The sequence below is a fragment of the Agelaius tricolor genome, unplaced genomic scaffold (assembly GCF_023055355.1).
Source record: "Agelaius tricolor isolate 1412-34295 unplaced genomic scaffold, bAgeTri1.0.p SCAF_2, whole genome shotgun sequence".
NCBI lineage: Eukaryota > Metazoa > Chordata > Aves > Passeriformes > Icteridae > Agelaius > Agelaius tricolor.
In genome coordinates this window covers 87,143,392-87,168,463 of record NW_027269262.1, presented here as the reverse complement: position 1 = coordinate 87,168,463, position 25,072 = coordinate 87,143,392, and the positions used below count along the sequence as shown (strand labels likewise).

The 25,072-nt window shown below is 38.3% G+C and overlaps 1 protein-coding gene across 2 annotated transcripts in view; it reads left to right on the top strand.

Moving 5' to 3' along the window:
• ADCY8 (adenylate cyclase 8) overlaps positions 1-24,665 on the top strand; it is a 117,100-nt gene extending 92,435 nt beyond the window's left edge. For both annotated transcript variants that reach the window (XM_071421807.1, XM_071421805.1), the window contains 8 exons: positions 1,748-1,837; positions 3,172-3,344; positions 6,161-6,242; positions 10,732-10,890; positions 14,575-14,721; positions 20,257-20,349; positions 22,502-22,616; positions 24,092-24,665. In XM_071421807.1, the coding sequence (XP_071277908.1) occupies positions 1,748-1,837; positions 3,172-3,344; positions 6,161-6,242; positions 10,732-10,890; positions 14,575-14,721; positions 20,257-20,349; positions 22,502-22,616; positions 24,092-24,579 (1,347 nt within the window). In that variant the 3' untranslated portion in view covers positions 24,580-24,665. The remainder of the gene's footprint in view (positions 1-1,747; positions 1,838-3,171; positions 3,345-6,160; positions 6,243-10,731; positions 10,891-14,574; positions 14,722-20,256; positions 20,350-22,501; positions 22,617-24,091) is intronic.
• The last annotated feature ends 407 nt before the right edge of the window (positions 24,666-25,072 follow it).

The following is a 25,072-nucleotide window of genomic DNA, read 5'->3' as shown; positions in this document are numbered from 1 at the left end:
CAATTGGGCTGAAAACTTCCTGAAGAAAAGGACAGTGGTGCATTACAATACAAATCACTAAGCAGTGTTTTAGAATTTAGAAGTTTTTAAATCATGTATAACAAATACCTTTCAGGAAAGATTTTGGTACAATTGGTCTTGATCTTTAAAAAAATATCTCTAACACAGTATCTATGCCCAATTTGTTACTTCCCCTAATTTCTTGTGCATTATTTTTTAAGATTTGTCCTCTGCAATTTTCTGGGTTGGTTAATCCAAAGACTGTCAAAATAAAATTACATTTTACTCTCACACCAGCGGTTCTCTATAAAGCAGGAAACAGTCATATGTATTGTCATATATTTAGCTGGACAATGACTTGAGTCACTGAGTCCTGATCTCTATAGGAAATGACAATATTAATATACTCTCATTATTTCATATGTCAAAGTTCTTTCATAATAATGGTTTGTTCAGGAGGGACCTGCATGCATTTAGGAACAGGTAATGCATCTCAGCCTTGCAGCTTTATGTGTTCACTGGGTTCAAATGCAGCCAACTGGAGGGGTCTAAGACTCAGATGCTTTCTGAGCCATCAAGCTTTGGTTTCACCAGGGGGGCAAATGAGTCTTGTGAGTCTTAAGTACATTCTTATTTTTATAAAATTAAGTTTCTGATCCTGAAAGTCCCTTAAAAACACACCTGTACTTGTTCTTGTGACATTCTGCCCTACAGAGAGGTGTTCTATACCTCATAAAGTTTCAGAAAGTACCATTGATTGTCTGGTGTCATGGAAGAATGCACAGCCAAGCAGGTAATATTCCTGCACTGCAGAGATGGCTGAATGGCTGAAAGAACAAACAAAAGAGTGCCAAGTTCAAAATTAATTGGAATTTAATGATAAGGAATTGGGCCTCATTAAATGAATTCTTTAACTATTGGTTAAAAAGACCTCTAAATAGCTTGTACAAACCAGGTTGATGACATGACCTATTATAAACATCCAAAGTGAATAAATATATATGACAGGAGACTCCATCTGCTTTAAGTGTCAAACCATGAAGCAATTAATGATTTTTTCCTTTATTTTAAGATCATAATGTATTCCAGCTTTACAATGCTGGTTTCTTTGTATCTAATGCTCTTGGTTGGAAATACCATTAAAATCAATGCAGGTCATAACAACAAAAAGCAATATTACATTATCATAACCACAGTTTCATGAGTGAATTTTTATTCCCTTCCATTCTAAGCATCACAGTTGCTGTTCTGGGACCACATCATGTTTTGGTACAGCCAGGTCTGTGTGATACCATGAAAGTGAAGGTTGGGTGTCCCATATCCAAAAGGATAACACAATCCATAGCAGATGAAAACAGTTTGCAGAAAGGGTACACAATCCGATTTTATGCTCCCAATTAAATAATTTTCTCTATAGTTTGTAGTAAAGTCTAAGCACTTTGAGAAGTCATTCTGAAGAGTCCCACATGAGTCCTCTGGAAGTCCCAGAGGAGCTCATCTTACCACTCTGGAAAGAGAGCATAGGGAAGCTATTCAGATGCTGAATATCTGCACACAGATGGCTCCCCCTTTTCCATTTCATCTCCACACCAGTCTTTTTACTGTCCATCTATTCAGCCCTTGGTGCCAGGTGGGATCTGGCAGGGAGGGCAGCAGGTCACCCAGTCCCAGCCCTGAATCCAGACAGTCATACAAGCAATTAGTCACCAGTGCACAATAGCCCTGATTTTGTTTTATTTCTTCACAGCTCTGGTGTGATTTTGACAAACCAATAGCCCTGAAGAACCAGACCTTCAACTCCTCTGCCTCTTTTACAGACATCTGTTCCTGTCCTGAGGTATTTCTGAGGGTACTTTTGAATCTGAGGTGAATCCAAAAAGGTCATATGGCAACCACTACCTTGTGGTGGGGTCAGGGGCTCAAGACTGTGAAGGAGGGAACATTTCCATTTGTTGATAGAAAAAAGCAGAGGCTGGTTACAGAAGGAATTAACCTTAAGATCTAATGGGGCATTACAAATAAAATTTAACCTTTGAACATTATACAGAACCTTTATGCTGGGAACACACCCAGCAATGATTTAATGAACCTAGTGCAATAAAACACACTACCTAATTCACATGAATGTAATGGAGAGCAAAACTTCTTACATGACAAAGAGAGTAGTTAGACTGCTATGGTTATTTTAAGATTGGTTTTGGAGAAAAAAAAAAAAAAAGAAACCCTCTCTAAGATGAGCAAGCAGGCAACAAAATCAATGTGTTGGTCATGTGTAGATAAGAGAAGTATGTTGCTTAGAAAGTCATATGGCAGTGTCATGATACTGCCAGCAGTAAGCTCTAAGCAGCAGGGATGCAGACTCTCCTACAGAGAAACTGTACTAGAGAAAAGATGTACCCAGAAAAATGAATACAATTGCTCCTAAAGCTGTGTGATTTGAGTTAGTTTAAACTACTTTTGGACTGTGGGTGTTGATGTTGCTATTTTAAGCCTGAACAGCTCATCGCCATGATTGTCTCTCTCTATCCAGTATCAGCTGCATGGATTGCATTTGGCAGATGACTAATCATTGAGAAAAATGAGACAATGAAAAGATTAGAAAATAAGATATGAATAAAACTTCCAGGCATCACAGTTTAAGATAGTAATGTAACCAAGCTAGACCTACAATATTAAAAAGAAAAAAAAAAAAAAAGAAAAAAAAAGTCCAAATCTGTGCCTTTATCCTCTCTCCAGCAGCATGGGAAGAATTAAAGCAGAAATATGATTCTCCCATCTTGAGTATTTTGTGGGTCTTGTGGACATTTAGACTCCAAAGGATTATAAATTGTTTTCTCCCAGTAGACTTTTCAGTAGCAAACTACTGCATGCAGCATCTCTTCCTTTCCTCTTTTAATTATAGAGGATGCTGTTTCACTTACAATGCAATGAAAATGCTATAAAGGCACAGAAAACGATCTCTGCTGGCATGGAGGTACCATGAAAAATATAGAATTTGTAATTTCACTTCTATTTTAGCAAAACACTCATTTTCAAAGTGCCCTGGGCCCTTAAAGGACTTAGCAGAGCACTGAAATCCAAAATAATCTTCCCATACTTCTGGTTACTCAATTGTTTACATAGATGCTTATCTCTGATCACCAGAATTAACCAGTGCTGTTTTCTATGCAGTATTTTGTCTTCACTGGTGTGCTGGCAATGGTGACTTGTGCAGTCTTTCTTCGTCTCAACTCTGTCCTGAAGCTGGCAGTGCTTCTCATCATGATTGCCATCTACTCTCTGCTGACTGAGACCATTTATGCTTCCCTTTTTCTGCAATATGACAACTTTCACCACAATGGAGAGTAAGTGTTCACAGCCCCCTTCAGGAACTGCTTTTTCTTAAGGTGATGGTTCAAGTCTTGCCAGAGTATGAGTGTATTGGATAGCACCAAAGTTAAATGTGGAGTGATGGTTGCAACAGGCAATGACTAATTCAAAATGATTCATAACCTGTTTTTTTCTCAACACTTTTTATTAAAATGTTCATTTCATCAGGGCATTTAAATATTGATCAGGACCTGTCTTTTATGTCTCCTCTAGTCTATCAATGAGGACTAAAAATATGCATTGCAATGCACATACCTTGGTCATTTCTATTCTTGAAAGCCCCAGGGATACCAAGTGAAAAATCCCCCTGTTTCAGACAACAGGATTGAATCATTGATTTTTTATAATAAAATCCAAACAAATAGTGTGCACTTGTGAAAGATATAAGGAACATCGGCATGATCCTGTTTTGTAGGAGAGTTCTTGAAGGACATTCTCCTCCTCCTTCTCCTCCTCCCAGGTTTCTTTCCCAGGAAGGGAAACTGAAGAAGAACCACAATGATTTGAAGAGTCAGAGATGCAATTAGTGTTGCAACAACTGAATCTAGAGCAGCAGTAATTTAAATCATTCAGAAAAACATTTCTTCAGCCTTTGATACTTGACCAGGGTAGTATTGCAGTTGTTTGTGCTTGTTAGTGCAGGTGAAGATTCTCAGAGTAAGGGAAAAGCAGGGATTTGCAGTGCAATTAATTCTCCCAACAGCCACATCCTTACACATAGCAAGGCTCTGCATGCACAGCTTTCCTTGCTTGCTCCCTACAGTACCAAAGTACCAGAGATTTGGGCTGAAATTCCTTTTTCTAATGCTAGTTATCATTGTACAGACATATCATATAGCCAGAACAGACCCCAGAAAATCTGACAAATGGCAGTAAGGAATACTTTGGCTAAGTAACTAGAAGTAGAAATCATGATAATTGTCACTAACCAGGCATGGCAATGAATCTCTTTTGTGAGATTCCTGTGAGAAAAACTTGAAGAATTCAGAGTAGCCTCTATTCCTGTAATAAAACTCTCTAGAGACTTTTATCACAGAAGATTGAGAAAGAGGCAAGAGTATTCCCTGAGTAGCCAACAGCCCAAGACATGGAGAAATCAGTTGAGATGCTCCACTCTCACAAGGATAGGAACTTAAGCTCTGATATTAGTGAGAATGAAGTTCAAGAGTGTGTGCTCTGAAAATTATTTGGCTTTTTAACTATATAAATCATTTGAATAAAAGGGTTTGCAGCTCCTTAAAAAACTCATGCAGCTGTGGTGGGTATAGCTGCAACACCACAATGTGCAATAGCAGGTGGGTTTATGACTAAGACTTTTAAGACTCTTGCCTTTAGACAAGGGGTCGTTTTGGAATGTGTTCATTTGGAGTGGAGGTTGTATTTTGGGCAACTTCAAAATAGGAAACATTTGAATTCCAGCATATTTGCAGATGACAAGGTTACTTCCTGCTTGCTCTTGCTCTGTGTTGATGACTCATCCCACAGCAGCACATTTCCAGCACAGTAAATTCATTAGGACCACAAAGACAGCTCAGTTATATCTCTAACTAGAAAGTTTCCTTTTGGTTTAGTCTCAAGTTCTGCTCTTTCTCTAATTTCTCTGTCATAGGAGTCCTCTGACAAATAGCATCCCATACTTCTTTAGAAATTACTATGGAAAACAGATCCAGTATCTGGACTTTGCTTTGTTCTTAGATCTCAAGGCAGACTAAAGATTGTCCCAAAATCTCTTTCAATTTCTGGTCCTCATTTACTCATTTATTATTTTTTTCAAAAGTTCAAGGTTTTATCATCACATAACAACTTCCTTTTCTCATCTCCCTTTAACAATATAATTGAAAAGTATCTCTGTTCAATTTAACTCCAAATTTATTTTTTCTCCCATTTGCTTTACTATAAGTTTGGCTCTACCATTTCCCCAACCTCTTTTGTCTGTTACCTGGGAAACATGCTTTAAAAAAAAAACTGGCATACAGAGATACTTTCTTCAGCTTTTGTTCATCTTTCCACATAACTGTAATTTATCTCAGTATTTGAAACCCCCTGTTAACTGCTTTTAACCCCTTTAATTTTATTTTAAACTTTGTTTTTGTTCCATACACAGCACCTCAGTGATTTCACACAGCAGATTTCATATAGCCAGTACCTGCTTTGCTCATCTTCTCTGCTTCCCTGTGGTCTGCAAGGGTTTCCTTTACCTGCCTTGCCACAGGCTTCTCTGGTCTCCTCTGTAGCTCAGTAAAACCAGTCCTAGCTACTGTTTGCCATACTTTTGGTCCTCTTTTAATCCATGCTACATCCCTGTCATCTCCAAACCCTTCTCACAATATGTTTAATTTCAGCTCCTGCCTTGGAGATCATCCTTTATCTCTAGCTTTATTCACTGGGCTTTTACTTTCACAGCCTGGAAGTTTGCCTTTGTCAGCTCCATCTCAACCTTTCCCCCCTGATGTCACCTCCTGCTCCCCACAGGGGCTGGCACAGGCTCCCAGGAGGGGACTGACTGACACACAGCTTGCATATCACATTTGAAAGTGAAAGCTCCTCACCTCCTGTGTACCTCCTGTAGGCTACAATTTAGTTACTTTAGTTGTGTCTCCAAACAGGGAGCTCTCCAATTACACTCCTGTTCTCTTGAACTAATTACTGCTAAATTAAATTTTCAAATACAGTGGATTTCTTTTTAATGAACAACAAAAATTGCCACTTATGAAATGAAACTTCTGAACAATTACAACACTGGCAAATAAATAACTGTATTTTACTTTGTTATTTGTTTGTTTTTCTCCAGCACAGACTTCCTGGGTACAAAGGAGGCCTCTTTACTACTGATGGCAATGTTTCTTTTAGCTGTATTTTATCATGGTCAACAGGTAATGCAAACATTTTCTTCAACCTTTCCCTTTGTCCCTTGCAATTACAAGATGTGACAACAATTACTTTTAAAATACCACCTGCCTTTTTACCCTCTTGAGCATATGACCTTTTGCAATTTAATAAACCATATACAGAATCTGATTAAAGAAAGCCCATATCTGACACTGTCTAGCATTCTTAAAGAACATGTGCAATATTCTATTCAGCAATACTCAAATTGCATTTTCTATTTGAAGGAACAAACAGGACACTATTATTTTAGACATGTGTGCAGTTCTGGAGGCACCTGACAGCTTCAGTGCACTTGAGTAGGCATAACCCCAAAATAAAGGGAATAAAAACCAATAAATAATGAAACCACTGTGAAATAGCTTATTCTGTCTGAAAAAAAGCAACAGACTCAAGGAAATGAGGAAAATTTGGGTTAAGCACCAGTACTTACTCATCTGTGTCATGAACCACTTACAAGAATCCTTTCACATGGATCTAGATCTTAAATGGGATTTAGGGGCCTCAGAGCTTTAGGACTGACATCCTTGAGGATGAATTGAGAAACTGGGTATTTCAGGATTACAGTACACGATGCACAGGGAGAGAGAACTATGGTAAATTTAGATTTAAAATAACAAATACATTGGAAAAAAAACAGCATAAGCAGGGTGTTTTCTCCACAGTGTTTCTGGCTCTCAAGCTCTGGATGTCAAGCATGTTGAGTTGAGACAGTTTCTAATCACAAAAAGCAAGGGGCACACTGCTCTAAAGAAAGCCCCAAGCACAGTTGCCTTTAGACACTCTTGACTTGCCTAAAGATTTTCCCCTCAAGACCATTAGGCTGATAAACTCCAGCATTTCTCAATCCTCCTGGAATGAGGTAGAAAGACAGAAATGATGCTGTGATTAATAAGAATTAGGGACCTTATTACAATAACTTTCTAAGCTGTCCCAGAAGTCAGAGCCTCCATTCCTTCCACATGAGAGCAAAAAGAAGCCAACACCTAAATATTCAATTCATTTTCCTACTGTTTATCTTCTTTTTGTGGGAATGAGGAATGAGTGAGTAGGGGAAGCAAGGCATGAAATGCATTTTGCACAAGGCGCAGATTTAAATTGGATGGAAATCAATGAACTGTGACATGGCTTTATCATGACATAAAGTCCACTTAGGAATAATATGGAACAAATAAGAACTGAACCACTCAAATTTCAGATAAGCCTTATAGTATTCCCAATTATTATTAACATATGTCAGGATAAAAAATGTCAGGCTTGGGAATTAGCCAAGGTAGTGAGAAAAACAACACTGGACAAGTTTAGGTGCTGTAAGAATTAGGCTGAAGCCAGGCAATGCTCTTCAGGATCCCCATCCTCAGTGTAAATGTCTGTCTTCTACAAAAGCCTGATCTGGGGTGTTTAAGAGTGTTTTCCAGCCCAGAGGCCTGTAAGCAGAGCAGAAGTTATTTTCCATTTTATTAACCTTTCTGGTTCCATAAAACAGGATGGCTGCACTAGAACTGCCCTTGGAAATGGTCCCTGAGATGTGCTAAGTTCTGCATGTTCTACCAAATGGTTCATAAGGCCAGTCTATCAATTTAACAGCATCCAAAGGCAGAGTCCAGGAAGATTTCATTGAATTGTTTAATTTTTTATTATAGAGTTAACATAAAGATTTCTGTATAGTTGTTAACTTAATAAATAAATTTATATATAAAAATTCCATTCAAACCACATTAAAAAAAAATAACAAAAACCAAAACTCCTCTGAAGTGTGAAATGGGGAGCACATTAAGTCCAATAAAGCTGTCCTCCAGCAAGTCTTCCCACCCCACAAGCTGCAAAAGTTATCTGCAGTAGAATAGCTTAAAACTTGTCTTATTCTAGGTGAATTTACTGAAAAATATTATTTTTGTAAGATAATATTTATTGATGATCAATTTCTGAATAATTAACTTTTTTTTTTTTTTTTATCTGTTGTGATTTAAAATTAATGCCATATTTAGAACCCAAAATTTAAAACTAAATTTGAGAAAAAGGTGTGTGGTACCATGTTATTAGATTTAATTTAATTTTATGTGACAATTGTCTGCAGAGTGGTTGGGTTGTGCAGCATCCTGAGGACAAAATGTTAGGCTTTCTGTGTAATACATCTCTCTTTTCTTCACCAGATATTGTAATTAGAGGTGTTTCTTAAAGGTACATATCAGGGCAGGAAACCATGGACACTTTGGGATTTAAATCCAGGAATATTTCTTCAGAAAATCAAGCCACTAACCTTAAAGTCAACCCTACGATTCTTTTAGTTTTAGCAAATATAAGAACTTAGCAAAACATGTTCTTAATATTTTCTATTTTCAAATCTCATACATATCACTCCTTTCTTTCTGAGCTGATAATGCCATCTTGGTAGTCCACTGATGATGAAAGATCATGTTTAAATGTGATCACAAATAACCAGAATGATGCTATCTAAAATGTAAAGATTAGCTGCTGCTATTCTGAGCTAGGCTTAGAGATGTGACATTTCCCTGTAGAGCAACATAAAAAATCAGCTCTGAAAAAATACCACACTTTTTTGCCAAGCTCTTATTGTAGTAGCATTAAATATCTTGAAGCATCAAAGAACCCAAAATCCAGCAGCAGCTCCTATTTGAAGTCAAACTTTGAAATACCTTTTGAACTCCTTGAAAACTTCCAGATAATTTTTTTATTCTCAGTTAGTTGGTAGAGATAAAAGTCAGTTATCTGGTATGGGCCCTGTCTTCTAGCATAAAAGAAAGGCAAAGGAAACTGAAAAAGGTTGAAATATATGTTTAAAATACTCTTTCCTGACAGTCTGTTTTTGTTGCCATTAATTCAGGGGATTAATGGTCACAAGACAGAAGATCAACATATCTCTAGAAAAAAGTTTGTTTATAAAGCTGGTTACAGCAGCCAGAGGGCAAGTAAATCACTGCCAAGTTGCATACAGGCTTTGGAAGTTTATATCAAGCCACAGTCACTTTTAGCTTTTAGGAAGGAAAGCTCCCTAGAGTACAGCCAACAAATAAGGTCCCTTGCAAAGTGCTTTGCTTTTTTTCTCCTGAAGAGTTTGCCATTCATGACTGCTGCTGACTAAAACTGTGACCAAGATGAGTCACCAAACAATGCCTGAGCCCCCTCTTAGTCATTCCCACCCACTGCAGGCTGCTCCTTTATTTTAGTTTGGTATATGAATTATATTTCAAAAAATTCCCCTATCCCAGCACCTTCTGATGTCTTTCAAAATTGTAAAATTCATCTATTTGCTGGCACAATACCAGCAAATAGATGGGTCTTCTTTGCTGAGTGTTATTGTCTCTGGTTGGAGCATCTCAGACCTCACAAATAAATGTTCTTTTTCAGTTTACTAACTATATATATATATATATTTCCATCATTTTCAGTAATGCTGTAGCTTAATAAGTCAGCCCTTGTGCAAGCTACAGTATCAGCTGCCTTGAAATCTGCTTAAAACCCTGTTTCAGTGTGATGCACACAAAATCTCTGTCAGTGTTGGGCTTGTCCATGTGCTGACACACGTGTGCCTCTCAGGCAAGTGACACAAGACTTCAACATGTTCCCTGCCTCAGCCAGCAGACAGCTGCCATTCATACTTAAATGAATAAGAATTTATATATTTATATATATATATATATATATATATATATATATATATATCTCAACAATGCATATATATGCATGCATGTATAAGCTCATAAGCTCTGCTGTGGACAGCTTTTGTTCTGCACACCCACTGCACTGGAAATCATTTCACTTCAGTTTTTAGCTGTGGGTATCAGGCAGTGAGACTTTGCATGGATAAACTGTGATTGTAGACTCTGATCCCACAATACAGGCACAGAGTATTGGAGGGGATGGCAAATAGCATATTTTCTGTTATTTTTATAAGATTAAAGTTGCAAATAACTGCATGTCCCAACAGTATAGCTATATAATTTTTGTGCCACAGATTTAGACGTTCTCTTTGGGAGCACTTTGGGCTGGTATACAGAATTTTGCTGAAAGATGCTCATTCTTCAGAAGGAAATCCTTGCCAAGAGTTTAGAGCTAGCCTTGTGCTAATTTTCTCATTTAAATTGAAAACAGATGAAAAGGGGAATATATTTATTTCATATCAATACCTGCCAACACCTTATCTTCTGTCAGACTCCGTTATCAAAATAATAAAGATATGCTTAAAGGGAAAATAATTTGGTGACAGTTTGAATCCACTGACCATAGCAGTAATATGCCAAATATTATTTTGCTCAACATTACTCTGAGAGTCTCACTGTACATAAAAAAAAGAAATAATCTCTTTTTCTGGCAAGGAAATCAAATTGTTTCAGAGATCTCCAGCAGCACTGAAGGTGGTTACATGGCAGGAGCAGCCTGCCAGGACAGCAATACAATCTCTACTCTTCTCTTGTCAGGTTTTATTTTTGCCTCTGTTTCTTTCTGAAACTATAGCTTGAATACACAGCAAGGCTGGATTTTCTGTGGCGTGTTCAAGCAAAAGAAGAAATCAATGAAATGAAGGAGCTGAGGGAGCACAATGAGAACATGCTAAGGAATATTTTACCCAGTCACGTTGCCCGTCATTTCCTGGAGAAGGATCGGGATAATGAAGTACGTGTCGATTTTCTGATGTTTTTGTTTAATTAGTAAAAGAAAAGTAGATCTGGTAGGAAATTGCTGAAACTTATTTCTCTATAGGATTCATTGCACAAACACTGCCAATATTTGATATCTAATCAACACTGAAAAATAATCATGTTTTGAAGTAAAGGTTCTAGGACCACACCTGGAGTTATGTTCCAATGTTCCGAACCTACCAGCAGGAACATGTGGACCACACATAGAGAAATTCTAGCAATAATTCACCAAGATGGTTATGGGTTTGGGGGATATAACACATGAGGAGAGGCTGAGACAGCTGAGATCATGCAACTTTAAGAAGGAAAGACTGAAAGAGCATCTCATTGTTGCCTTTAAGTACCTAATGAGTGTTTATAAAGAAGACATTATTAGGGGCCTGGAACATCTCTCTTATGAGGAGAGACTTGGGAGGAGAAGACTGAGAAGGGATCTCATTAATGCATTTAAATGTCTCCAAGGCAGGTAGCAAGAGGATGGTGCCAGGCTCTTTTCAGTGGTGCCCAGGGACAGGACAAGATCAATGGCAATAAATTAAAACACAAGATGTTCCACCTCAACATGAGGAAGAATTGCTTTACATAGAGGGTGGCAGGCCCCTGGAAGAGGCTGCTCACAGAGGTCACAGAGCCACCCTCTCTGGAGACATTCCAAACCCACCTGGATGCATTCCTGTGTAACCTGCTCCAGGTGACCCTGCCTGGGCAGGGGGGTTGGCCTGGATGACCTCCAGAGGTCCCTTCCAGCCCCAGCAATTCTGTGATTCTGTGGTTTTGTCAGTCTGTGAAGGCAGAGCAGGGCTCAGCCCTCAAATCAAAAGGGCTGTGAAAGACTTGATCTTAGTCCTGCTTTGAAAGCAAACTGTATTAAATGAGATTCAGAAGTCTGTTCCAATCTATGAGTCTATGAAAATCTAGTACTTGAGTCTATGAAAATCTACTATTCATAAAAAAAGACAGGGGAGTTTAACTGAATGTCTGTGCAAGTTTATGATAGAAGTATTGTTGCAGAAGTATTATTAGAGCCCTGATAGTGACTATGGAAGGAACAAGCTGCAACAAACCTGAGGCTCTCACATCTGCAGACACAAAAGAACATTTTTGCCATTTCGTATTGCCCCTGAATTGCCTGTTTGTGGCAGATAACAAAACACCCATTTCAGCAACAGAGTTTGTGGCTATGTCCCGAAAAAGTGTTTGCAGTACACAAAGAAAAGCATGATAATGGAGTCTCTGAATATTCCTAACATGAAGTTTGAAGATGGATAAAAGAAATTCCAGAATTTTTTTCTGAAAGTAGCAGTAAGTCAGTTGCTCCTCATTTGAAACAAAGTAAATGCATGTTATAACATTGCATGCATATTAAGGTACTGTATGATGAAATTGGATTTTTTCATGCAATGTTGGAATTCTCTTTTTTAATGGGAAGGAATGTTGCAAGATTCACCTTGCCAGCACTGACATATCTACTGATGGTGCAGCAAAAAGGAATTAAGGACACCATTTTCTGTTGTACATTTTGGAAATGGATGTAGGAAACCTAATTAGACTGCACAATGAGGAATCGTTGTGTTCTGATTTCAAGTATCACCTAGGGAAGGATGGCACAGTGAGAAGCTACAAGGAAAAGCACTTTAGAAATCACTCTTGAGAAATTTTAAACTCTGTGGGTATGAAAGTGCCATAGAAACCCTGCAATGCACATGAGAAAAAGTGAGTGTGAAAGCAACCAGGTTCAAATGTTTTATTGCAAATGGAGCAGACCTTGATACCAGCCAGCAGTGTGTTCTGGCATATCTGCATTATGGATTTTCAGGGAATAAGTTTCCCATCTTACACTTTCATTCACGTACAGTCACGTGCATAATAATCTTCAGAAGCAAGCAGATGCCCCATGGATCACTGCTGATGCTTCAATAATTTGCCACTGAATTAAATTCCACCACCCCTGCTTTTTGTAAGGCAATTTCCAGAGTAACTATACTTGGGGATGATTTATGCATGAGCTGGCAGACAGAAAAATCTACCAGATTTCAGTGCAATCAATCCTGCAGTTCATGTCTGGCCATTAAGTTAATTTCTCTGCTCTCAAAAAAATGAATTCCCAAATATGTACTGTAGTGATTTCTTATGGATGTTTTATTTCTGTCCTTATGCTTCTCACCAAAAATAGAAAAATGGAGCAACTGAAGGCTCAGGCAGTTTTCTATCTTCATGATCCAAGGCATGAGTGTATGGCTGAGTGTATTCATGCTTCTCCTAGCACACATTGTCAGATCTTTCATAAGCATCCACGAATTAATGTGTGTATTACCTCTTTCTATACCCACAAAAGGGAATAAGAGTGTTCTTAGAGTATGGCTTCTACGACCCTGAAGATGCTCTTCAGTGAAAGAAAGGGTAAGGGCAGGAAGGGAATCAATCAGGTTTTCTCAGTCAAGGCTTTGTCATGGCTTTGGAAACGAGAATTTCCCCACGTTTACTCTAAGACACATTGTAAAGGAGCCTGGATAAACAGAAGCATTAGCAGCACATCAAAGAGCAGAGGTTCAGGATGCTTCTAGGGAGAAGCAGGATAAAGAAAGAAGGGCCTGAATTGGTCATATCAAGTGTATGGCAATCAGCAGTAAATCTTTTTTATCATGAAACCAAAGCATCAGCATTTCTTAAAGCCGCTAACAAGGACTTTGAGAAAAAAGTACTTCAGGTCATAACAACAAAAGAAATGTTCATAAACAGAAATGGAAGTGTCCACCATTACCTAAAACTACCAAAATTGAAGCCAGGAAAAAAAATCAAAGGAGAATACATATGATGGTGGTATATTAGCTGCAAGAAAAGCATACCAGGAGTTGTGGTAGCAATCCCTGGAATCTTTAAAGTTGAAATTTGGGTTTTTTCCTAAAAATTAGCTTTAGTTCAGACAACAACTGTCTACATTTTCACATATGTAATGACACAAGCCCCTTCATAAATAAATCTGTCATTCAGTACCAGAGTGAATTATATGAATAATGTAAGTGGAAGTTTATTCCAAGGCATAATTTATCCTAATAGCCTTCTGTGACTGATCCCTTATAAGCTGCTTTCTGTCCTCCCCAGTATCTCTATTACCACTTTCACTTCTGTTTCTCTCTCCTTTTGAACCCTAAGAGTAGGAACATCTCCCAGAGCCAGGCAACCAAAGAGCTCCACAGCCATCTTAGGAGAACCAGAGTTTACCAGAGTAAGGTTTTTCTGAAAACTTGTGAATAAACAAACTTGTAAAGAGCTGTAGTAGTGTGAAGTACAAATTATCCACCAGAAAATGTGATAACGTGTATTTGTACTTGACAACGAATCCTTCATGTATTCAAGTCATTCCTCATGTAAATCAAAAGCAAAATTTTTTTTTCACTTTTGCTGGTGTAGCTCCTTGACCTGAGAAGCAGAAAGAGCAGGCATTCAAAGAAAGGGAAAACTCTGCATATAATCTGCAGTAAAAACATTAAGAGCTGTGAGCCTCCTCCTGTTGAACCTGGCTAGCCCTTAAAATACTCATGTCAACATCAGATGTTAAGGTGTTATGCATGGAAAAATTAAGAAAGCTATTTTAATTGCTGCCAATTACATTTTCTCCATTATGTTAACACTTCATTTGTCCTCATGGTTTTTTCAGGAATTATATTCTCAGTCCTATGATGCTGTTGGTGTGATGTTTGCTTCTATACCTGGATTTGCTGACTTTTATTCCCAGACTGAGATGAATAACCAAGGAGTAGAATGTCTGCGCTTACTGAATGAAATCATTGCAGACTTTGATGAGGTAATGCCAGCTACTAGAGGAAACCTGATAGTGTTTAAACTATGAGTTTAAAATGGCAAATATGTCATCCTAAATTATCAAATTTGGTAATTATTTTGCTTCCAATAGTTCTCTGATTTTTTTGCTCATATTACAATTGTCTGGTTTGCTTTTTTGCCCTTCATCCTGCCAAACTTTGTTCTGAATGATCTAATGAGATAGAGACTGAAAGCAATACTCAAGTATAAGTATCCATAAAAGCACAAATCTGCACCAAAGTATCTGAAAGTAGAAAATACTTCAGTTCTGTAGAAGAAAGAAGTATGAACATATCTGCAACTGTTCTGAAAAATAGTGGTCTAAATACAAACAGATAAAGGTGTTGCTTTAAAGTTGTTGGTTGAATGGACTCAATGAACATTAAAGGGTAAAACAGTGTCCAGTTAAATGTGAAGCACAGAGCTCAGAAGCAAATATTGGGTAGAGAATGGAAGGTGGTTGTGACATATTAATTGAGAAGACTTGTCTGGTTAGGATTTTTATAGAGAGATAAATGAAGTTCAGCTGCTTGTTTCACTGAAGAATTCAGTGGTGAAAGGATTTTTTTAATAGAAAGGACACAGAAAGGAAAAATAATAAATTTAGGTATTCTGTCCAGATAATTTCAGAAAAGGAGCTGAGGAGGGGACAAGATAAAAAGGAGGAGATAAGTCAAATCCCCAGTGTAGCTATTGCCAGGTGACAGCAAAGAAAACCTGGTAACTGAGGAGGAAGTCAGGATAAATTTGTATACTCTGCAAAGTAGTTTGTAAGGAAGTTTAGACAGGTGGTATCATGTCCTACAATGAGCCCAAGAGCAATTAAGAAAGGAGACAAAGAATAGGCCAACAAAGAGCTTTAAAAAAAATTCAAAACCAGGAATGATGAATAAAATCTGCCAAAATTACCTAGCAGAGGGAATTTTAACCTCTATACTGCAGGCAGTTTTCAGGAGTGTGTTGCCCTCCTGGGATCCCTGAGTGGTAAAAATAGAATTGGAACCACCTCTACCTAGCAACAAGATTGGACCTGTGCTCCAGACTGCAATGGTCCAGAGAGAAAAGGAAAGGAGAAAATATGGTATCATTGGTCTGTGACTTCCATCCTGGGCACCTGCATGGGGAATGAGTGGTTGCTCATAAAGGTTGTACCAAGGCTAAGATTACTGACACTGAAACTGAGAGTTTATCCATATCATTTGTGAGATACTAAGACTGTGAGTGGGAAATAGAAGAATTCACCAGGAACACTTCCCTGTGTATTTTGGCTGAGAACAAAATCTCTCCCTCACAAGAAGAACTCGGTTACCTGCTAAACTCCTGCACTGCATTCCCCATGGGTATAAATGCCTGCTTCTTACCTCCAGGATCTAGCACAGCTGTCAGCATGCTTCTTGATTAATAGTTTTGTTTTTATTTCCAGATCTGATTAAAATGATTACCACTCAAATTAATTCATAGCAATAGTCTTCACATTAAGATATTTTGTCATGCACATTCACGTAATCTTCACAAAAAAATTCCTTTGCTGCTGTGGCAATTACTGAAGACAAGGTTTTAATCAAACCCCTAACACAATATTACTTTCAGGTCCCTAACACCTGCTCTGTAATTAATAAAGGACCTAATTAGAGACTGTATTATGTCCCAGACATGTTTAGTTGAAGAATAGATATGTTTTTGGTACAGGTAGCAAATGAAATTATGGGATCCCCTGCTGACTGCTAACCTACTTGCAGCATGGTGGTGTCATTAGTTTACTCTGTCTAAACAATCTGAAAGGTGATATGCCAGACAGAACCACTGAAAGGAGTAACCTTAGCCATGGAAAAGGAACCACAAATCATTCCAGGTGCAATGTTACAGGGCTAGCAAGGTTTCCATGTAACTGCTGACTGACACTCTCCAATGTCACAATTCCTTCTTTTTTCCCCCCTTGCTCCTTGCCAAGATTGCCTGCTGTTCCAGTCCAGCCCTGGGAGGAAAATGCAGATGTGCAGCTTGAGAGCAGAACAGCTCTGATATCCATGGGGAAACTCTGCAAGTGAACACCTCTGCAGAGACACCCTGATGTATAAATCTTAGCAAGGAGTGTGAGACATGGGCACCTGATGCCATTTGATATATCCTAGGTGATTTGGGACACTCACAGGGGATTGTCAGCTCCCCCTCTGCATTGCCAGAAAACTCATGCTCTGGAGCAGGTCACTGGGGGTGTTCAAGGCAAGAATGTAGATCACATTGGACATATATGTTTAGACAGCTGAGTTGAGTTCCTAAGGTCAGATCACATTCTACACTGTGAATTGCCTTTTTTCCTTACAGAGATAATAATATCAGAGGTCAAAATGATCTTCTGAATGGAAGTCATGGTAAAAATACAAATTTACCTGGTTTGGAAAATGTGATAGGTATGTGAGAAAGAAATCTGGGATATTTCTTCTTTTTAGAGGGTTTTCCTTGTTAATGCAACACAGCAAGGTTACAATCTGGATCTGTCACTTTGCTTTCCACCTAGTAGATCTATGTCAGGGAGACAAAGCCAGTTGCAAAAACATAGTAAATATATAGTGAATGTTGGAACAGAAGCTGTCACTGACAACTGCAGGAGTAGGTACCCACTGAGGAGTCAGATTGTGACTGGGTCTTTCTTAGGGAGTGGGAGAATGTGCTCCAGAAGAGAGTTTTGCAGAATAGGTGGTTGACTATTGTCAAAATACGGCCTTCACTCAGTTTTCGTTTTCCCTCATGGTTCACAAATTTTTTGACTTCCAAATTATCCATCTTCCTGCCAGCTGAGGCAGAACAGGAGGTGTTAATTTCTGGACTGGCAAAAAGAAACAAATATGAACATTGAAAACCTACCTTTTATAATTACTTGCTTTTTATATGACTGTAGTTCTAAGACACTCACAGGGCTAAAATCCCTTTCTTAGATATGTTAGACCAAAAAAATTAACATTATAACATTTCTGCAGATATTATGAGTCTTGAAGGAATTTTTTTAACGTTTTAATATTCTTTCTAGGCTATTTAATCTGTCATTTATGTATGTTAATGTTACAGTTGGGCTTTGTGTTTTCAGAAGAGCTTTCTTGTTCACAGATTCTTTTATTTTCTTGCATTTTATTTATCCTGCAGTAATTTACATAGTGTATATCACAACAGATATTAATATATTATGTTGCCACAAGCAGAGGTTTCAATAGAACACTGGATCCTGCTTTCAGATTCTTTGATTACTTTGCAGTTGTGTGCTATGTCCTGCAATATTCTTTTTTTGTACAATTTTGTGATCCCAGGGTCTGACCTCCACACAATCTTGGCTGTACATGAATTGCAGCATCAAGCAATTAGTTTCTTTTTAGATACAAACCACATTCTAGTGTTTGAAAATGTGTCCCTGGACTATCATGTTAAATTTGAAGCCTATTTAAAACGTTTTTACAAATGGTAGCTGATTTAGGACTGAGTTGGAATATCTTTCTCCAATATCAAAATCCATCATCCTGTCATACCATGAAGAAAGTAATTAGTAAATAGACCATTATTTGAAGAAGGAAAGAATCTATTGAGCAGACCATATAAAGCAGGGGAAAAAAGAAGCAGAAAGAAGATTTGGAAACAATAACGAATGAGGAAAAAACCCATAACTTGGGATAATTTTTTCTAAATTGCATCACAGCCAATGTTATTTTCTTTCCTAAAAAAGGTAATTTTAGATATTTATTATAAATTTTAAATTAGTGTGCTATTTGCTGTTGCTTCCAGCAACCATCTGGAAATGAAAACATGGACTGTTTTGAAGCAAGACCATTTTCTCCCCTTGCTCAAGCACATGGTGCTCTCAGACTGCTCACAGAGGCAGAGCTACAATCTTTTTCTTCAAGAGAGCAGTTGGAAGAGCTGCCCTTGTAAGAGGGAAAGGTACACAATGGGCTGTTCTGGCAGTTTGAAGAAAAATGAGAAGCAGGTCAAGTCTTTGGACTTTCCTGGCTTGGACAGGAGCCATTAAGCATATGGCTTTGTATTCCCTACGTGGAATGCTGTGCAGCCTCCCTTGGAGACAGATGGTGCCATATCTGCACACCAACAGCAAAGCTCCCGAGGCCCCAGAGCTCCAGCTGGGGTTACTTCAGTGGCAGGGGATATTTCATGTTGGTATGTTTCTCCCTTTGAATGAAATAATGCCTTTAGTGGACAGGAAATTCCAACCCTCAAGAAGGAAAAAAGAATGCAGAGTGTAGAAATAGAGAGGAGAAAAATATTTTGTTATTTTTGTTATTTTGCCTGGCCACAAAACTACTTTTTTTTTCCATTTAAACTCTAACTAAATTGAGCCCTTAGAATTGAAAGTTTGAAATTCCTTTTCTTGGTGAAGTGATTTTTTTTCCTCCCATGACTTTGTAACCATATTGATCCCTAAACGTATTAGACACCACACAGTTTATCACAAGGTTTGACAGGTATTTGGCATTCACACCAGCAACAAACAGTTTCCTGTGATGAGGTGATTAATGCCCATATCCCATACTCTGTTGTCACTGATAGAATCCACATCCTGAACTCTGCTAAGGTCTTTCAAGGAATATAAACCTCTGGCTTCTATTTCATGGAAAGTATTAAGTTAAACCATAAATATGGACTTGGAATAGGGACCAAACTTTCACTCCCACTTCATTCAGTGCTTTAGTCACTCAGCTAAATTTTTTCTTTCTCTTCCAGTTTCTCAATCTGACAAGCTCTTTTTAACACTCATAGCTATAGCAAATCCCAAATACATACAGGGATTTACCGGTTCCCATTGGTTCTTGGAATTTTTGTTAGAAGGGGAAAATGCATAAATGTATAGCTTGAATGATCCAATGGACACACTGGTGTCCAGTCTGACCCTAAGTAGGGGGAAGCAGGGGATATAAGAGGACTTGATGTCTTACAGGATTTCTTTGGAGGCATCTACCTCCATCCACTGACTATGTATAGAATGGTCTGTTTTGGAAGATCATCTCATTCCAAACCCCCTGCTATGGTCAGGGACACCTTCCACTGAGCCAGGTTGCTCAGAGCCCCAACCAGCCGGGTCTTGAATATTGGTCTCACCACCATAATTGTTGCTGTAGCAGCACTTACTTTGCAAACAGTTCCTCTAGTAGAGTTTTAGGAACAATTTTAGGTCATCAAGTCTTCTATTCACACATACATAGACAGAGAGTTTGTCTTCACCAGGATTCAGAGATCATACATCAGGAAATGCAGGACTTGGATGCATTTCTCTTAGGCTGGAGTATGCATGTCTTATATTATCCATTGTGGAACTTAGCAAACAGCACAATTTAGCTTGCACGCACCGAGTGAGTAGATGATGTTCCAGAGTTCCAGGTAATGTTCCCCAGGACCCAGAATAAATTGTGTGCCATGACAGACTGGAAAGTGTAAAGATACATTCTCACATCTTTAGATGTATTTTGTGCTAGGAATTACAGAAGTAACAGTATTTTTCTTTTTACATATGTATTAGTTACTAGGTGAAGAGAGATTTCAAGATATTGAAAAAATTAAAACAATTGGCAGCACATACATGGCCGTGTCAGGATTGTCACCTGAAAAACAGGTAAGAGGATAATTTTCTTTAAGAAGCAAAGCTTGTGATTATTCTGACCATTCATATTCAAAAATATAAGTGTTATCTCTATGTTGTTCATAAAACTTGTTTTGCTAAAATAAAATAGACATTTGGGGCTTCTGGCAGACAGCAGTTGCACTTCTTGATGAATTGAAATGCCATCTTGTGCTTGGAACAAGAACCATATGGATTCTTTCTTCAAATTTAGGTTTATAGGAGAAAAAAAAAATTCTTTCAGTCGCACCAATGTGAATCTAGATCAGGTCTATCTATATCTTCAAACATACTCTAAAGCCACCTCAGTAACTCAGACAGGAACCTGACTGACAACCTCCAATAACTGATGAAGAGAGAGGATCTATTAACTGACAGCATACTTATGCAAGGGTAAACATACTCATGCTGCATTTATACTTTATTTTTGATACAACATGTCTACAGTCAGTATGATAACAACACATCAAAAAGAAAGCAGGTCATTGGTTCAACTGAAGAAGAAGCAAACCAAGCTGAGGGGATAAACAGTCACAGAAGACACACGCACAGTCACAGCCATAAACCTCACATAAGTCAGATGAGAGAAATCCATTCATAATTCAACCCAGAAATTTGCCTGGAAACAAATTAGATAAGGCTCTAAAATACATCCAGTGAGAAGTCATCTGTTGCTGAAATCTGTTTTTTTGGCAACTGGTGCCAGTCCCCAGGAAGAGCAGCACAAAAGGGGTGTGATGCCCCTAGTTGGTCACAGACTGGGAATCAGATTTGCCCACATTGATCACAACTTCTGAAAAGCAGGAGCCAGATTATCATGAGCTTCATAAACCAGAAAATTTCCACTGTTTGTTAAGAATACATTATAAAATTCGTGGAGTGTAACTAGCTGAGTATCTCCCACCTACAGAGTAACAAGTGATGCTGACAGCTAGAAATCCATAAAACTAGATATGCATGGGATTTTTGATTGTCAAAATGCTTCTGTGTAGACATGAGCAAAGAAGGATAGAGCACCAGGGAGATAGTTGGTTTTAGCTACACAGCTCCTAATCACTTCCTTTAACTCTGGATGGGGATAAAAATTCAAAGGGAGAAAAGCTTTATTGCCTTTCCAAGACTGATTAACTCATCTCTTTTCTTGAACTATAATAGCTTAATGGAATTTTAATGGGTGTTTTAAATATACTTGTCATACGTACATGTCTGCCACCTTGTCAGCACCTAAGAGGTGCAGGCTGCTGAGGGAGGTTGGCACGCTGAGAACAGAGCCAGTTCAGGATGAGGACCAAGCATGGTGTGAACAGAGCAGGGTGATGCCAAGGAGAGGTTCATGTTCAGTATTAAACACACAGGATGATGCAGACTGCAAAGGGCTGGACTGCGTCACCCAGGGAGAGACTTACAATCCTTTGTACTATGAACTGGAAATTTGAAGAAGGAATTGCCTTGCTTCAGAACAGATGAGAAGACATCATACAAACATTGGGCCAAACCCACAGTCATCTGTTCTGTTGGTGTTCTGGGAAGACTAAAACCTACTGCTGGTCTCCATCTGTATATTGACTGCTTTGTAGGAATGGAAGGGAAGGAGCGGGGAGTGACTTGCCTGCCCTAACGCAATTAATGAGCTACAGGAGAGCCTTTTCTCTCTCCCTTAAGCAATCCCAGATTGCCTGGCTTGCCCTGTTGTTCCTGTCATCATTACATCTCTGAGAGCCCTTGAGTTTATGCTTTTCCTGGGTGACAGTGTCAGCAAAGGAGAATTACACATCCCTCACTTCTTTCACCATACTTCATCCTTATGTGGGTCATCCCTTGCTCTCACTAGATTTTGACCCTTTAGTCTGAGCAATCTCAGTCCTCTCTATACTTTCTTTCTCAGCCTTAAACATGTTTCACATGCTTTGTTACTTCTCATCATTGCCTGATTGTTGACAGAAAGTTATTTTCTCTGGCCCTTTAAGCTGTTCTCTATCCAGTTATACAAGTATAACATAATGGGAAGCATTACCATTAACAGCAGTGTGTCTCTCTTTCATCTACAATGTTGAGGCTAGATTCCAAGTTGGTACTTGTAGGAGTGGGTAGCAGCTGGGCAAATGAAAAACTTTACTAACATTTTGATGTATAACTTTTTCCTCAGCAATGTGAAGACAAATGGGGACATTTGTGTGCTCTGGCTGACTTCTCCATAGCTCTGAATGAGAGCATACAGGAGATCAACAAGCATTCCTTCAACAACTTTGAACTCCGGATTGGTAAGCATGGTTCAAACGCCAGAGTTAAAATGAGCTTTTGTCTGCAAGGTTGTGACTCCATTGAGGACAATTTAGAAGAGTCTGTATCCTGTATCCTCTGTTTTCAAATGCTGTATCCTCTGTTTTCAAATTGATTTCATCCCAGGCAAAGTCAGAAATATGAAATATTCCACTTGCAGAATATAGGCCCTGGTTTGGAGATTGCAGGAGTCCAACATCTCAGTGAATTATGAATGGGGAACATAATTAATTTACTGTCTTTAGTAAGTCTGGTACTAAGAACCCATAGATATAACACAGAAAGTGAACAGCACAACCTAGATCTAGCCCCAAGACTGGTACTCACACAGTCTCTAATTAATCTCCCCACATATTGTTCTTCATCAAAAAGACTAGTTTCTCCCAGACCCTGGGAGTAGTACTTCTGTTTTGCACAAAAGCTGAATACCATCTCTGACTTGACCAGTGGCAGCAGCTCTAAATTGCTGGGATGAGTAAGCAATTGTTCTTGATGGAATATCCTACATGGGTAGTGGGATGGGACATAAAAAAGAGGCCTGAATATATGGCACATAGCAGGAGTAAATTTTATGACTTCTCACACTGATCTGATCACTGGCCAAAACAAAAAAAAAAAATCACCTGGAAGGGACAGGTCTTTTATATATAACCCAACCTTAAAAAACTGAAGTGTATTCATCAGTCACTGCATAGAGGGTCAGAGCATCACTATCTGATCCACACTTCCTAACAGTTTTGAATGTAAAAATCATAGTTCCAAAGATTTCTCAAGGAATAGGCATCCACATTTAGTAAATGTAGATCACATGTAAAGATTTCATAGAGCCTGAATGGAAGAGTATTTGATAATATTTCTATCACCATTAAAAAAAAGTCTTTAAAAAAACCCTAAGAAACTAAAATTCTTTTCCAAAAGATATCTTGCACTCTACTAAAATTATTCTTAAATCACTCTTTAAAAAAAAAAAAACCAACAGATATTGCTTGTCTTTTTATGCAACAATCTTACAAAATGCAGTCTTTCAATAGCTTCAGAGAATGCTTTAATATTTTCACTTCATGGAACATAAGAATGCAATTTCTTGACTGTATAGCCCAACAAGGTCACCCTCAACAAGTGTAGTTCCAGAAGTCTTTCCTATTGTCTGAGAATAAGTTTTCAGGAGCTTTGGCAACAATGAGCAGAACACAGATGACACAAAAGTGTTATTCCACTGACAAGGATGTTCCATAAAATAAACCTGTTGATGTCACTTTTCAAGTTTTATAGCTTTTCCAGATTTTTTTTTGTTTAATTTCTTTAAATATGCCCCTCTTTCTTAAGCCTGGAGATAAGCGTATCTGAACCAGGCTTTACCTGGTTCTTAAGTGCAAATATGAGTTTTAGTCATTATTGTATACAGTTTATCTTCTTTTTTTTTTTCTTTCTTTTTTTGTTGTTTTTTTTTAATTAGGGATTAGCCATGGCTCTGTTGTAGCAGGAGTTATCGGTGCTAAGAAGCCCCAGTACGATATCTGGGGCAAGACAGTGAATTTGGCAAGTCGAATGGACAGCACCGGTGTTAGTGACAGAATTCAAGTGCCTGAAGAAACGTATCTGATCCTGAAGGACCGGGGATTTGCCTTCGACTACCGCGGAGAAATTTATGTAAAAGGTATCAGTGAACAGGAAGGAAAAATCAAAACATATTTTCTTCTAGGAAGAGTTCAACCAAATCCTCTAATCTTACAACCAAGAAAACTGACTGGACAGTATTCATTAGCAGCTGTTGTATTAGGACTTGTACAGTCTCTTAACAGGCAAAAACAGAAACAAATTCTTAATGAGAACAATAACTCTGGAATCATAAAAGGACATTACAACCGGAGGACTTTGCTCACTCCCGGTGGATCTGAGGCAGCAGCCCAAGCAGAGGGGGCTGACAAAACTGAATTGCCATAATCAGCATTGTTTGTGGGGTTGTTTTTGTATTTCTTTTATATATAAAAATAAATATACAAATAAAAAGGGTTTAATTTTTTTTAGAAGGAGTGTGATTTTTTTTTTTTTACTGGTGTGATATTTTGATGAGATTCAAATTCCTATATTTTAACAAATGGTGCCAGCATCTCTCCCCAACCAGCTGTGGTTAATCTCTGAACATCCAGACACAGTAGGTGTAGGCTACCACTCAGCTGTATGATCTACCTTCAGAAAGGGGCAAAAAATAAACCCCTGACTGGAGAGATATAAAACATGAATTGTGCAGGGAGTTAACAATGGCAAAAGGAGGAAACTGTCTACATTTTTCAGATGACAGTAAAACAAAAGTGAGTAGGCTCTTCTCACCTTTAATAGCCTTCAAGTAGATTTATACAATCTAAGGTCATTGCCTTGTCCCCATAACTACAGGAAAAATATTGACAATACAGCCAAAGGGTTTCAAGGTGTGTCA